The 15,000-nt window shown below is 44.1% G+C and overlaps 3 protein-coding genes across 10 annotated transcripts in view; 2 read left to right on the forward strand and 1 right to left on the reverse strand.

Annotated features, from left to right (window-relative positions):
* glis2a (GLIS family zinc finger 2a) overlaps window positions 1-3,333 on the reverse strand; it is a 31,574-nt gene extending 28,241 nt beyond the window's left edge. The window contains exon 1 of the mRNA XM_042104887.1: window positions 2,633-3,333. The gene's annotated coding sequence lies outside the window, so the exon portion shown is untranslated. The remainder of the gene's footprint in view (window positions 1-2,632) is intronic.
* Window positions 3,334-4,917: 1,584 nt separating this feature from the next.
* Window positions 4,918-13,218, forward strand: LOC121719127 (transcription factor AP-4-like). Its single transcript, XM_042104533.1, has 7 exons — window positions 4,918-5,288; window positions 6,938-7,103; window positions 8,268-8,366; window positions 8,646-8,816; window positions 9,532-9,699; window positions 10,344-10,493; window positions 10,699-13,218. The coding sequence occupies exons 1-7, from the start codon at window positions 5,194-5,196 to the stop codon at window positions 10,852-10,854; spliced, it is 1,005 nt and encodes a 334-aa protein (XP_041960467.1). The 5' UTR covers window positions 4,918-5,193; the 3' UTR covers window positions 10,855-13,218.
* A 1,188-nt stretch (window positions 13,219-14,406) lies between these two features.
* LOC121719126 (sarcalumenin-like) overlaps window positions 14,407-15,000 on the forward strand; it is a 15,769-nt gene continuing 15,175 nt past the window's right edge. For all 8 annotated transcript variants that reach the window (XM_042104525.1, XM_042104526.1, XM_042104528.1 and 5 more), the window contains exon 1: window positions 14,407-14,495. In XM_042104525.1, coding sequence (XP_041960459.1) covers window positions 14,438-14,495 — 58 coding nt within the window. In that variant the 5' untranslated portion in view covers window positions 14,407-14,437. The remainder of the gene's footprint in view (window positions 14,496-15,000) is intronic.

Raw genomic sequence — 15,000 nt, forward strand, 5'->3', positions numbered from 1 at the left:
CCCTCTCTCTCTTCACCCTTTTCTGAGAACAGAAGGAAAAAAAGTGATATGCATGCGTGTGGGTGTGGGTGTGGTGGTGGTGGTGGTTGGGGGGAGGGGGGCATGGAATTCCGTCTGTGTTTGTTTTGGAAATGAATACACAGACACGTGACCCTCTGGATAGAGAGCAAAGAAGGCTAAAAGAAAAAGAGAGAGAAAAAAGAGAGAGAGACAGAGAGAGAGAGAGGGAGAAAAAACAGAGAAAGAAGAACAGAAAAGGAATAAGAGACAGAGAACTGTGGAAGAGTTCTGTATCGAGCGTGTATGTATCCATGTGTGCGTGTGTGTGTGTGTGTGTCTGTGTGTGTCTGTTTACAGGTGCGGAGCCATTCACTCGTGTGTAAGTGACCTAGGGAGGTCCTCCTAACACAGCTCAAGCGCAACGTGTCAGCAAATGGAACGCGCAATAACACCACCAGTGCGGGCCCCCCCAGCGAGAGCGCCTTGAATGAGACATTCCATCTGGGGGGGGGGGGGGGGGGGGGGGGTGCAGCAGCAGTGGTGGCGGCGGTGGTGGTGGTGGAAGGGGGCTAGCAGGGAGGCGGTTGTTAGCGGTTAGTGTTTAACAGGAGAAAAATGCCTGGTTTGGGGCCGAGCTGGCGAGAGGAGGGGCCCCAGCTCTCCTTTCACATGGCTCCATGCTTTTCCCCACTCGGGGAGCGTTTATGAAACCACCGAACCCGGTGAACTCCCTAACGCAAGCCACAGGGTTGCAGACACTACGCTGGAACAAAGCCTGTGGCACTTTTCCTTTTTTTCCACCCCCACCGACTCTGTAACTTTCCTCCGCTGAAAATTCACCTACATCATGTGCTCGGAGGCCTATAGTGCAGCAAGAAATAAATGGCCACATATACACGACTGCATTGCAAAAATGCAGCACATTGCTAAATTGGGAGTGTTGGATTATTGACGTCCAAGTTTGGGCTGTGAAAATGCAGACATGTCTATGGTGACTTTTGTCCATGATGAGACACAGGATGAAAAGATGAAATGAGAAGAGGGGTTTGGAGGAGTTCCCAGACAGGTGTCCTTCAAACTGCAGCCCCTTATGGCAGTTCCCATCAAAGGCTTCCTGAGCCCGCGAGCTCGCCCCTCACGTCATCAAAGCGTAGCGTCTCTCTTTTCAGCCTGCCTGCCCGTCTGTCTGCCTTTGCTCCCTCTGTCCACGGATATTGTCTTGGTTTCTCAGCATTACAGTGATGTTACATCATGCTCCCCTTCAAGCGTTTGGCCTGAAGAGGTGTAAGGGAAAAAACACATTCTCTCTCCCTTGCTGTCTTTCTCTCTCTCTCTGTCTCTCTCGCTCTCTTTACTGTTATATCTGTCAGGCTATGTCTCTCTCCCTGTGGAATGAGTGATCTGGTGCAGTCAACATTACCAGAAACTTTACTTGTGTCATCCCCAGAAGCTGTCCAAAACAACAGGTAGGCCTATGCTCCACCTAATTAGGCTCTTTAGGAAGGAAAATCAGAAACAAAAACATATTTGTTGGTGTCCAACCATGAAGCGATGGAGATTACACCATCCATATATTTGTTAGTGGCATTCTTTCTCTGAGAATATTATAAGTGAGGACGTATGTGGATAATTATGTGGACACATGTTGACCACAGTGGCCTTCTCCAGCACCAAGATAGTTGGGGCCTTTGTGAGCTCAAGAAGACCTCAATTGCTGAAATGCCTCCACACAGTTTCAGACTTTGGCCTTCAAAAAATATATATTAGGAGCTGTTGTGAGCGCAGGCCATCATATGACCATTTCCTTCATAGCCTCTCCTTAACCTCTCACTTCTGCTTAGGGGTCAATGGAGTCAACAAGTCATAGAAAGCCTGACCTTAGGATATGACACATACAGGAACACTGCTCCAATGTGTGGATAACCCTTAGCATGACCTGATTAAGTATGGCAATAACCGTATAGGATTGTTGCTCCCATCCAATGAACTGTCAATCAAGGACAGGCTTGATTTATGCTTTGGTGAACGACAAACATAAAAGTTCAAACCAATGTCAAGTCAACACACTTATTGTCATTTTAGCTTGTTATCAGACAGTAGTAAATTATAAGGAAATGAACATTTGAGGAACATTTGAGGACCATCACTTCTGAACCCGTTCATGGCCGTGTGAGTACCTACCTTGACATGTTACCTAATACTGGGTGACATGATTTGGAAACATGACAACTATCACTGAAGTAGCATGTACTAATCCCTGTAGATTATACCCTATTTACCCAATTCTGCATTGTGGTGGCTCGACTTCTAACGATTAAACCGACCGGGACCGCGCATGTTGATCTTCCGAAAAGCCAGCGAGCAAGGGTGAGGGCGGGGGCGGCAATGACCAACAGCATTAGTTCAGTACAGAGACACAGTCCACCAAGCATCGTTTGTTGTCCCTCACGACACAAAAAACTGGGTCAGACCATGCCACCCGAAATAACAAATGCATCGCATCCACACAGCATTTCCCTAATCCAGCCGGTTGAAAACCTGCAAACAGCCTTAATGGTGACACCACACGCATACAAACTGCTTTGCCTTCTTTCCTAGGCAAAGATACAATGAGGTGCTTATAATGGTTTACCTTTAAGGAAGGCCAGTTTTCCCGGAACGTGACGGTGGGGTCTTCTCTCCTCCTCTGGCTAGTAGGCTATTCGCTCTGTCGCTCGTCTATCACTTCAAAAGAAACACTAGACGTCTCTGTCTGTTCACGTAATGTCCCAAGCGACAAAGAAGACGATACTGTTTTAAGTATCCAGATCAGCTGGCGAATGCCTTTGTCAAAACATACCAAAAAATCATGAGCACCGAAAAAAAGGTAGAAGCCTACTTTCTCTATGCTCTAAAACTGTATCAGTTCCTGACGCAGCCCATAAAGTAAATCTTCTGGGCATAGGAAAACGTCTTACAGGCTATTTTAACTTGACGATTCAGAGACACGAAAACATGTGTCAAGAGTCTAATAATAACGAAACGAAAACGAAAAAATGCGTTAAATATGTTACAATATCTCGCTCAAATAGACGGTAAAATAGTGGAATCGCTTAATAACGACGCCGGTCAAGTGTGTAAAAGATTGGTCATCTTCACAAAAACGCCATTCCAAATTGGTGCGCGGAGTCAGTGTGTGCCTTTGAGCGTCGTTTCCAGATGTCTCACGAGTACAGCGGTGCAGAGCTTTTTCATTTGCCCCCCTCCCTCTCCTTCTCACTCTCTGGCCCTCGCCCGCTTGGAGACGTAAGCGGCGCGGTGGTTTCCGTGCGACAGTGTGTGTGCAGACTTCAACGTTGGCCACTCTGCCCGCGGGCTCAGCGCATGCCTGCTCCGCCTATATCCACCATGAGCTGTCCCAAGCATTTTTCTCAAAGGTGGATTCTGTCTCGCTCCTGTTGTTCCCAAGAGAGAAAGAGAGAGGAAGGGGAGAAGGGATTTCACCGTGCTGGTCCTGATCAAAGACATAGGCCTACCTGAATGCCCAGAAGGTGGTCTGTAGCCTCAGTTGGGAATTAGGACTTATCGAGGAAAGAGGGAATCGAGTGGTATCCCACTGTGTTACATCGGGCAGAAGAGATGGAGACACCCAATTCCCCATAACCTGGTCCCTGTATTTTTTACAATAATTGTAGCCAATGTAGGCCCAATCATTTGAATGCACTGATGATTGTAAACATGCACAGTTGTTGATGAGGTATCATTATTGGTACCGTCATTTTTTGCAAGGAGTAGGCTAGTAAGGTTAGTCATAGTAGCAGTAACGGGCTAAAAACAGTAGGGGGCCTATAGGCTAATTGTTGCTTAATCTTGGGTGGCTTGACATATGCAACTTGAGGCAACACATTTGAAGAATGGGGATTTATGCCCCTTGGCATCAATATTTAACGCCATTGGTGTTGACTGGCCTACATGGTGCACTATCAGGCGTTCGGCGCACATCATCAGTGACTTCATTCTCCATATTATAAGTCAGTGTAGCATCAAACTGAGTTTGAAATCATTATTTTAATGTGAAAGAACACCATTGTGTTGCTTTGTATAACTTATTTATCAAGTTCCCAACACAGACAGGATGGTAAACCTCCACGGCACGTAGCCTACAGCATGCAGTAAACTGATCCACTGTGGCCTCAACCACACAGACAGAGAAGCAAAGCGCACCATCTTGTGTTCGAAGAAGGATACAACGTTTCATCCTTGAGATTAAAAAAAAGAATAAAACCATTCAAATGTAGGCCTATGTTCTTCACGAGGGCTACTGTGCGTGTTTTATGTTTTCAAAATGCAGCATCCTTACATTTACAGAAGAATTTTGTCTAAAGGAAAAACTGAAGATAAATAGATTTATGTTATTTCGTCATATTGTAGCTACCAGGTGTAGGCTAGGCCTACACAATAATGAATAACTAGGCTATTATGCTGTTTCATCAGTTGAAAATAGGCTACAAGAATTATAGTGGGACCGTTCCTGTAGCCTAATTAGGGCCTATTTTTCATGTCCGTAAACTGCGATAGCCTACCTCACAAAATGCTATAATAACAAAGTTATACATTTTAGCCTACATTAAATGTCTGTAAATTGCAGGCTACAAATGTATGCATTTTGCTGGCAGATTAAATCAGATACAGCTACATAAAAATCTTCAACAAATTTAAACTGAAATGAATGTAGCCTATAGGCATATAACTTCTCACTTTTTACGTTTACAATAAAATCGTTTCAAGTAGCTGCATTCTGTTCCGCTGCCCTTTTATACTGCTTAGTTTTCCAGTAGGCTAGTTCAAGTTTGTACGCTGCTCCCCCTCCCTCCCTTACTACCGTGTTTAAATAGTCCTTTGTTTACATGGAGCCTACTATGCGGAAGGAGGCTCTTGGTCGCTCCGTGATTCCAACCAGCTGTTTCCCGCCTTGAGAGACATCCGATCAGCTGCAGCTACACACTCTCATGCGGACTGCAGAAGGGGAGGGAGAGAAGCGCTACACACGGAAACCCCACCAGCTGAATGTAAAGTGGCAATATACAACCGCGAACAAATTACAGGCTGTAAATTATTATGCGCATACTAGTCGATTAGGCGCATCATATATTCTGCAAAGTGAAGAAAACAAGTTGAAATAAGGGGAAAAAAATCAAAGGCTCAGAAACGGTGATGAAAAACATGGAGTATTTCATGGTACCAGCTGAGAAGGTGTCTTTGCAACAATTTAGGAAATCGGAGAAAGAAGTCATCGGGGGTCTTTGTAGGTGTGTATTGTTCAATTTGTATTTTCTCATCAATAGGAACCTGCTCAATTAAATATATATCTGCCTACCAACAGACCGATGCAGTAGGCTAAGAGTTGCATGAGTCTTGTAACGTTAATGTTCAATTGCGATAACAATAGAAACACTAAGTGTAAAGATAAGCTTGCTTACCGCTAACCACGCGTAATACTAATTGTGTTTAGGCATGACTAGTATATATTAAAATAGATACCAATGGTAAGATATGTAAAATTAACGCTTATAAATACATAATAGCGTTGCATGTCTGTGGCAAACACTAACCACGTGGTAGTGCGAATACGACGCTTATGTTGATGTGTAGCTAGTACGTTAAGTTACTCACTGATTTATGACGAGTTTATTTATATGTTTGTAGTTACTCTCCTCTACATTTACTATTGCTCATCTGTGATTTGTTTGCTTACGCAGCCATTCATATCTAACTCGCGGTATTGAAATGTTTTCGTCTGTTATTTGCATCGTGACGACCATGCTCTTGTGCTTTCAGACTACGCAGCCATGGCTGTGGCGTGCGCTGAAATGTTGTGGTGTTCGTGTTAGCAAATTAAGAGGCCACTTGTGTGATTTCTTGTACTTAGCCAACACTGAATGATATGGGAATATACGGAGAGTTTCTTTCTATTTAATTGTTAAGATAATGTGTTCTTTTTCAACCTACATTTGGAGTACATTCGATTATTACGCAGCTCTGGTGGCTAGTTCTTGAGCTAGCTAGCCGTACTATTTCAACCACGCTGCCTTGAGCGCATTGGCGGAAACAAGATGTATTGTTCTCGGACCAGATGGGAAGCACTCGATCCAAATGTCTTTCGTTTGGAGTGAAATGCTAAATACCTATTGGTGTCGGGAACCCCGTCAAATTTGCCTTAGTGTTTCGAGAGATTTTAATTATTTCCGTTATTTCAAGACCGTATGTGTCCTTGAACTGAAATTCAGAATGGCGTTGATAATGATTTGATGTCTGCTCCGCGGAAGGATTTCTTGCCTTCGTGAAAAGGCAGTAAGACCTGAGTCATTCGGTTGAATGACGAAGGGAATTTTGGGACTTGTAGGACATTATTCACAGCGATTCTAGCTCTGTAGTTATATAATGTAGGTCACCTTATGATCGAGATACAGTACATGCCACTAAATTTGTTTAATTTCGATGCAGTATAAAAACAAGTCCAAATTAAAAATGTAATAAAGATATATATATATATATACACGAATTGCTATTATTATGATTATTGTTATTACACAGTTGCACAGCACTGCCCATCAAAAAGTTTGTAAAATTATTATTTTTCCTCAGGAAAAGGTGTAACTTCTACATGCCTAATTATGTTGTCAAGTCACTTTATTTTTTATAGCAGGTTTATGTTTGGGCTCTCATTTACAAACAAGACTTGTCCCAAAGAGCTTAACCGTAGATGAAAATAGATTAACAATACAACATATATAAAAGGAATTACAAGTTCAAATAAATGAGTAACAAGGGAGATACAAACATGTTAGCAGAATATAAAAAGAAAAACATAAAATTGAATCCAATGATCTAATCAACGTTGTCTGATCTGCAGTTGCTGTGTTTGGCTAATTAAGTGTTTGGTCGCTCTTTCTTTTAGTCTGGCCAATATTCCATTGACACCGGAGTCAGCGCGCGACCAGGAACGTCGCATTCGCAGGGAAATTGCCAACAGCAACGAAAGGCGCCGAATGCAGAGCATCAACGCTGGCTTTCAGTCTCTGAAGACACTCATCCCACATAGTGACGGGGAGAAGCTAAGCAAGGTGACTATATGCTCTATGCTCCGCACTGCTCACCAGCTCCAGCAGTACCAACCAAATCACCAGAGTTCCACTCACATAACACTTTTCTGTTATGATGACACTGAGCTTCCCTTATTCCACTCTTTTCTAGATGTACTGTCAATCAAAGTGGTTCAAATGTCATCAAATTATGTTTCTTTGCTGATGTGTCCTGAAAAACATAAATCACATTTTAAAACATCACACTTAATAAACACATTGTTTATACATTGGGAGCATTGTTTTTAAACAAGCCAAACATGTTACATGGGATCGTTAAACACTGGAATTGAGGAACTACTGAAAAAGTATTCTTACCTACAGGATATTTATTTGTGCTACTAACTTTGTCCACCTGGTGGTGCTGTTTTGGAGTTTGGGACTGATTAGGTATTTTAAATCAAAGTAGCCTAACTGCTGTGGTCTTTCAAGGAGCCAGGCTCTACACTTCTCAATAATTTTATAACATTCCCTGAGATGCTTTTGTAGTGTGCAAGTTTTTTAGTGTGCAAAACTGCCTTTGCTTGTTTTTCTCACAATGTTCTAGCATGCTCTGATAATTTGTTTTGCTTTTATTTTGATATTAAATTGTACATGTGTAATTGGCTTCGCTCTGGTTAGCCAACATTTTTAGGCATCTTTCTGGTGCATTGTTATATTGCTAACAGGGGAGGACGCATAATAAATCGCATAATAATAATTTATTTATTTCTTTGTTTGATGAGTGTATGTGAGGCATCCTATCAGCTGCCCTATCAGCAACTCATCTAAGTCATTTACAGATGAACAACATGAACGATAGGTTAAAAGAAAGTGAAACATCTGTTTACATCGATTTCATCGGACTGGGACCAGTTTTCAAAAAGAATGTATCTTTGCTTGCGTGAACAACAGAGCGTTCAATGCATCACTGTTTATGTTTAATCAAGCAACATTTTGCCCGGTTTTAACTTTCCCCCCATTTCTCATTAGTCCCATGCTCTATGGCCATTACAGGCAAGGAAGGGTACACTCCAATTTGAAGAGCCATGTACATCCCCTAGTCACATAGACATGAGGGGTTCCTGTGGCATGACCCCCTTAATCCGAGTGCTTATCTGCTTGGATACTTAGCATTTGTTGTGTTTGTGTTTGCATGTGTCCCAGGCTGCCATACTTCAGCAGACTGCCGAGTACATCATCGCTCTGGAGCAGGAGAAGACTCAGCTCCTACAGCAGAACAACCAGCTCAAGCGCTTCATCCAGGTAACACACCCTGACACTGACCCTGACACTGCCACACTGCACACAAAGTTTTGAGCATGCTGAAGTGAGGCAATGCATTTTGCATTTCACTTTCTGTTTGTGATCTTGGTATGGAAATGATTCCTATATAAAATTTGTCAGCACGAATGTTGGTGTGTCAAAGGCGAGGTATGTTGCGTAAAACGACTACGGTGAAGTTGTTCTTTTCCTGGTGGACACATCTCTGGCGTGTGTGCAGAACACCCCCCCTCACCATCTTCTCCTCCCACCCTCTAACAGGAGTTCACCGGCTCCTCGCCGAAGAGGAGGCGCACGGAGGAGAAGGATGAAGGCATCGGCTCCCCGGACATCCTGGAGGAGGAGAAGCTGGAGGACCTGCGGCGAGAGCTGCTGGAGCTGCGTCAGCATCTGGAGAAGGAGCGCTCCGCCCGCGCACAGCTGGAGGAGCAGGTGAGCGGCAAATTTAAAAGGAAATCCTCCATACTCCTACAATTAGTGCTGACGAGAGAGAAAGAGAGAGAATGTTGTTCATGAGTTTACCCAAGCAAAGTGAATGGAGGCACAATGAGGCAAACTTTTCAAGGCCAACCAGCAGTTGGCAAATGCGAGGAAGGTTGCAGGGATGCGGCCGCAGGCCCCTAGTTTTGCTGAGGTGATGTAACTGTAGTAGCCACTGGCACGGGAGGGTTGGTGACTGCACTGGGGAAGTCATTGCTCAAGGTCACCGGTTCAGTTCACCGGAGGACACTTGCACAGAGACAGGGATAGGATGAGGGCACACCCAGGGCCTCCACTCTGACGCGCCGTCATTTACCAGACAAAAACACTGTTCTGAAAGGTGCTTACCAGCAACATTGTATGACTCCATTCACTTTTATGGGAGAAGGATCTTTAGTCTTGGTGTGTATTACAATGGAGTGACTTCTTGCAACCGTTTGTTGTATATTTGGATGATTTTGTTGATGTGTTTAAAAAGAAATGTACTATGTGTATGTGTAAACCACGCTGTAATATTAAACACATAGGGTAGACATTTTGTATTGGTATGCAGCAAAACAATTCTGGACATCCATGGCTTGCTCTGTCCAGTTGTTGTTGTTTTTCCACCCCTCCTTGGTTAGTTGTAGCCCTACTCTGTGTTGACCTCTGACCTTGACGCTCCTAGCTGCGCTCCCTGGACACCCAGCTGTACCCGGAGAAGCTGGCGGCGGTGGCCCAGCAGCAGGTGCAGGACCAGCACTCGCTCCTCCACACACAGACCCTGCTGCGCCTTCAGCAGCTGCAGCAGCAGCAGCCGCCGCCCGACAGAGACAGCGCCCCCCGCAGCCCACAGGTGAGACACGCACGCACACCGCCACCATACAGTCCCCGATAGGTGTTAGGTGTCTGAAATGATACTTCATATTGTGGATGGGCTGACGTATTGAGACCGCTGTGTTGCTAAGGCTAGTTCTATCTTATTGCTGGTAGGGCTCAGTGAAACCTGTGCCAGGTGTCTCTGGAGTGGATGTTTTAATGGACTACTTTTGTGCATAATGTATCTTTACGGTAGGCTGTTGATGATGAGCATTTCATTTATGTAGATGCTTTTTCAATGTAGGATGATAGGATTGAGACATTCTACAGTAATGTAGGGAAAGGGTTAAGTACCTGAATGAGTCCAGAGGGCCAGGACAGGAAGCGAGTGTTGCTAAGCCGCTTAAAGTGGCAAACAAGAGGAACTACTTTGAGGAACTACTGGAAGTGCTGCTTTTGATGTCAAACAAACACTGATGTGAGGCTAACGGATAGATTCCAGTGTATACATTTGTTCCCTCACGGCCATGGGAAGGTTTGAAAGTGCATTTGTGCTTATAAACAGCCCCTTGGTATGGAATGTGTAATACTTTCAATGTTTTAGGATAATCATCAGAAGAAATAAATATATAACAATTTAAAATATAATATATAAATAATTTTGTGTTTGTGTTTTTTTAGGTGATGGCCACTCCCACCCCCCCTGCCCCTACCCACCATCCTACTGTCATAGTCCCCGCCCCTACACACTTTGCCACGGCGACCGTCAGTCCAAACCCCAGCAGCAACATCATGTCCACATCACGGCAAAACCTTGACACTATTGTTCAGGTGAGGTCCGTTTGGATTGATTTATGCTTTAGTGCTTTAATAAAGGTGAAAGAATGTATCTTTATGGTAACACATTTAACAGTAATGAGGTGAGGGTCACATATCAAATGTACATGTGTGTGTGTGTGTGTGTGTGTGCGCGCATGTTTGTGGGTTTGCTGTAAGTGAGAACTTGTTTGACGCTTTCCTCTGTGTTGACCTCCAGGCCATCCAGCATATTGAGGGGACCCAGAGAGTGGGCGGAGTCGAGGAGGAGCAGCGGCGGGCAGTCATCGTCACCCCGCGCCGCGTCTCTATGGAAACCACGGGCTCGGACACGGCCTCTGACAGCGAGGGTGAAGGCAACTGCCCCATGACCTAATAGCTGTATGCGCCCTCACTACAGACACAGAATCAGTGAATGTATAACACTCACGGCAGCACTTCCATACAAACACACACACACACACGCACGTACAGACGACATGACATGCATACACTCTAACTCAGGTGGTGAACTAGATGTTTGGCTAAAGAACATTTGATTCTACCACTCAATATACATACATGCATATACACACACATATACATACACACACACACACACACAGTAAAAGCTACCCCCCCTCCTCCATGATTTGAATGATGTTTGATGCAGCTGGACTCTGTAAGAGATGTGTGGATGTCACCCCCTCCTCCCTTCTCCCCCGTTGTTTTTCTCTGTTTGTTTTCTTTCCTTTGATGGCATAATCTCTCATCTCAGTGGCGGAGTGGATTAGGGAGGAAGGGAGGGGGGCCGGAGGCCAGACTTAAGCGAGGTGACCAAAGACAAGCCATGTCCGCTCTTGGGGGGTGGGGGGCAGTGTACAACCAACACGAGACGTGTCCTCCGCCTAAGCCCCGGTCCACTTCCTGTCGCGTGTCCTAGTGCTATAGCTAGCGTGCTCTTTGGCTACCGTTTTTCTGTGTTGCTTTGTCTCCCCCAGTGTCTCTGCACTAAAGTACACACATGTGATCCTTCTCTTTTTAGTATGTATGCATGTGCATTGGTGCTTTGGTGAATTTTTTTATTTTATTATTTCTATTGTTTTATTTTCCCTTAAAAGAAGGGAGACGCAGATGAGGGTGTTTAGCTAAGCCTTCGCGGCTGTTTATCTATGCAGTCTACACCGCGTACTTAGACACTATTCAGATGCAATTACACTCAGAACGTTTAAACAAAAACACAGATCGCAAAAGCCTGTCTAACTGGGCTCGCCGTCAGCGTGCACTGTTTACCTTGTGGCCCACCTGGTGGGACGCACCAGCGCACCACCTAGCCAGTGGAATGTACCACCCTCTGGGCACCAGGACAACCCTTGCAGATGAGCTTTCCTCATCATGGCACCTTCCCTCAGTGGCCCCGAACCTGAAAGCACTAGATAAATAACAATAATAATAATAACGGTTATGGTGGAAACGGTAAATACAAACAGGAGGGGTGGTTACATGGAGAGGAACAAACAGTAATCATGTGGTCTGCACGAAAACTTTTACGTATTGAGCGACACAATCAGAACTGATGGGAAAACCACCCAGGTTGAGTGGTCCGTAGACCAGGAAGGTTAGATGTAGGTTACGTGTCTGTACACTTGAAGAAGAAATTCTGTTTGGCTGCACCGTGCAGGCCTGTGACTACAACACGGCCTGTTTTCAAGCTCTGCGAACAGCACTGAAGCTCATTCACACAGTTCACCGCCTCGAGCACCTTTTGACTGGAACCTCCGATCCCAGCCTCCTCGAAGGCCAGAGTTTGGGTCCCCAGACCACAAATAGGAAATGGCAGCTGTTTGGAAATTAGGAGCTGGGTCCCATCGGTGTGTGATCGGTGGGAAGGGGGGGGTCGGGGTCAAGATTGAGATTATCCTTATTCTTACATGTCTCCAGCGTGTAGTTGTTGGCACTTGGACAAAGTTCTCTCCCGCTTTCTTGGTCATAGCATGTGAATAGGTGACTGCTAACGATCCCCATAGTCTAGGTAACATTTGTCCTCCACACTGACTCCGCATCTTATTTAGTTCAGATAACAGGAGTTTCGGTCATGTAAAGCTCACACATTGTTAAGCTAGTGTTTCCTGTCTATTTCTTTTGGTTTCCTTTGCTTTCTTTTTTTTTTACTGTAGTCAGACTTTTAAAAGAAAGAAACTTGTCTTCTATGGTGTTGCTTCTGTATTTTTTTCTCTGTCACCATTGAACAACCTTTCATCTCTATATACACCTGTACAGACAAAATTAACTGTATGTTTTTAAAAAAAAAAAAAAGAAAGAAAGAAAACCAGAATTGTACAGACCTGAAGTATGGGAAAATGAAAAATAAGGGTACATGTTACAGGCTAACATGAAGCACTTAACTGTCCTGTCACATAGAAATACACACACATTTCGAACTCCAAAACAGCCATTCCATTACATGTGTCTGTGTCCCATATTCCTAACCATTATCTTATTTTTCTTTTTTTGTCTTTTTATTGAGTTCATGCGTCATCTCTCCTCGCATCTCCTTATTTGTCTGCGCATTATAGGCTGTGTTGTTGTTTTTGTTCGTTGTTTTTTGTTCCCTTTGCATTTGTTTGTAGAAGTGCTCTGTGTTTAAAAAAGCGGTTATATTTTTTTGCTCAGTAAGAGGGGTTATGAGAGGCCAGTGCCTTTTTTTTTTTCTTTTCCAAATGATGAAAGAAAAATAATAAATTTTGTACTTTTTTTACAACCTTTTTGTCTGGTGATCTTTTTTCTTGTCTCGATAAATGTAGTAATACAGTGTTGGTGGAGTTGTCACACAACAGACAGTGTGGTTTTAAGATTCACATTTATAACCATAAGCTGGTTGATTTTATAGATAGATAACAAAAAACTATTATCGACTAGAAAATTCCTTTTCTTGATCTTGAAAGACCTATTGCAACATAAAACACCCTGGAGGCATACTGCTGCGATTTCCTGTCTTTCTCACATTTGAAGGCTGTGGGTCAAGAGCCTTCTCCACTTTTATAAATTTCTACATTTTATCACGGGGCCATTTCTTTGGCAAAGTAGACCTCATATTTCAGATGTATGGGGTGCCATTACTGCCTGGCTGTATTTCAGCCCTGGCAGTCGGACTCCTGCCTCAAGATTTATATCCAGTCGACAGCTTCTCCTAACAACACGCTGCAGGGGAAAACGCTGGTCAGAGACATTCCTTTGCCTCTTCATTCAAATCACAATTACATTTACTGATGGTGATCCTTAGTCTTCTCCTAAGATAATGGGCAAAGTCCGTGTTAAACTTTAAGCCCATTTTGAGTCTCTTTGTCCACTTTGAACTCCTAAAGTTTGTACCTAATTGTTTGTCCAATGAGGCTCAACATAGAATGTTTGATTTACACGTCTTTAGATCAAAGTGTTCAGATCATTTGAATACATTTACATAGCTTCATAACTGGGTTTCCATACTGTTAAAAAAAGAGTCACTCTGTGTGTCTCTCTGCTGACCTCCTTCATCCACCTTCCACAGGAGCATGATTTTTTTATTATTACTTTATTTAAAATATAGTGCTTTCATTTACAATCCAATCATTAAGACAGGTCTTCTCCTACTGCACTACTATTTAACATTTTTACATTTTGCCCTTCAAAAATAGACAATCACCAACAGAAACAAAACACAAAGAACATTACAATGACAGACAATCATTGACAGACATTACATTGACAGGAGCATGATTGAGTTTTTCCAGCATAAAATGGCTGACGTGTGCACCATGGCCATGACGTGCAGTGCCACCTCTACTCTGTTTCTGCCTGCCAACCCCCCCCCCCCCCCCCAATATCCCCGCCCACCAAACCACCCTCTGCTCTAGCCCCTCCCACCCGGACTTGGTCTGCCCTATGACCTTCCAGAGGTATATATAGCCTTGGTGAGGGTGGCAGGGTCCCCGGCAGTCAAAATGAAGGCTCTGCTATCTGCCTGCTACGTGCTCTGTCTACTGGCGTGGGCCACTGCAGGTGAGTGCTGAGGACAGGGGCTGTACGAGCTCGCTCGCCCTGTAACGGTGATGAGGACAGGCCACAGGGGCCCGTGTGTCACCGTCCACAGTGAGACGGTTAGGGTCAGTGTGCAAAAAAGACACAGCGTTTGATGCTGGAGTGCAGGTCTGTTAGCAACTGTTGGGAAAATTCCTGCGATAATTATGGTTTGCTTGAGAAGGTTCATTTTGAGGAGTCGGCAACAATGTTGATGATGTGCATGTTGTTGTGTTGGAGGTAAGACTTTTGCTGGGTCATGATTTTGTTTGTCAGAATGTAGTCTCATCATCTCGGTGTGTAGTCCTTTGAGTGAAGTCATTCCATCACTTCATCTGAGAAATGACATTTCATTTGCCCACACACTCTATGGATCTGTACTTATAGCCCACAATAGCATCAGTGGAAACTTCCGCTTCATCAGCTGTCTTTCGGGAGAGGTTTTCTGGATGTGGATTTGGTATAGTAATGTATGTTTAGAAATGTG

Source organism: Alosa sapidissima, chromosome 9, assembly GCF_018492685.1.
Source record: "Alosa sapidissima isolate fAloSap1 chromosome 9, fAloSap1.pri, whole genome shotgun sequence".
NCBI lineage: Eukaryota > Metazoa > Chordata > Actinopteri > Clupeiformes > Clupeidae > Alosa > Alosa sapidissima.

What these genes read in the sequence shown, in the direction of transcription:
- LOC121719127 (XM_042104533.1), top strand. Translation starts at nt 5,194, where the DNA reads ATGAAAAACATGGAGTATTTCATGGTACCAGCTGAGAAGGTGTCTTTG. An exon ending in AGCTCAAGCGCTTCATCCAG is followed by an intron (nt 8,367 to 8,645) that starts GTAACACACCCT and finishes ACCCTCTAACAG; the next exon opens with GAGTTCACCGGCTCCTCGCC. An exon ending in GCGCACAGCTGGAGGAGCAG is followed by an intron (nt 8,817 to 9,531) that starts GTGAGCGGCAAA and finishes TGACGCTCCTAG; the next exon opens with CTGCGCTCCCTGGACACCCA.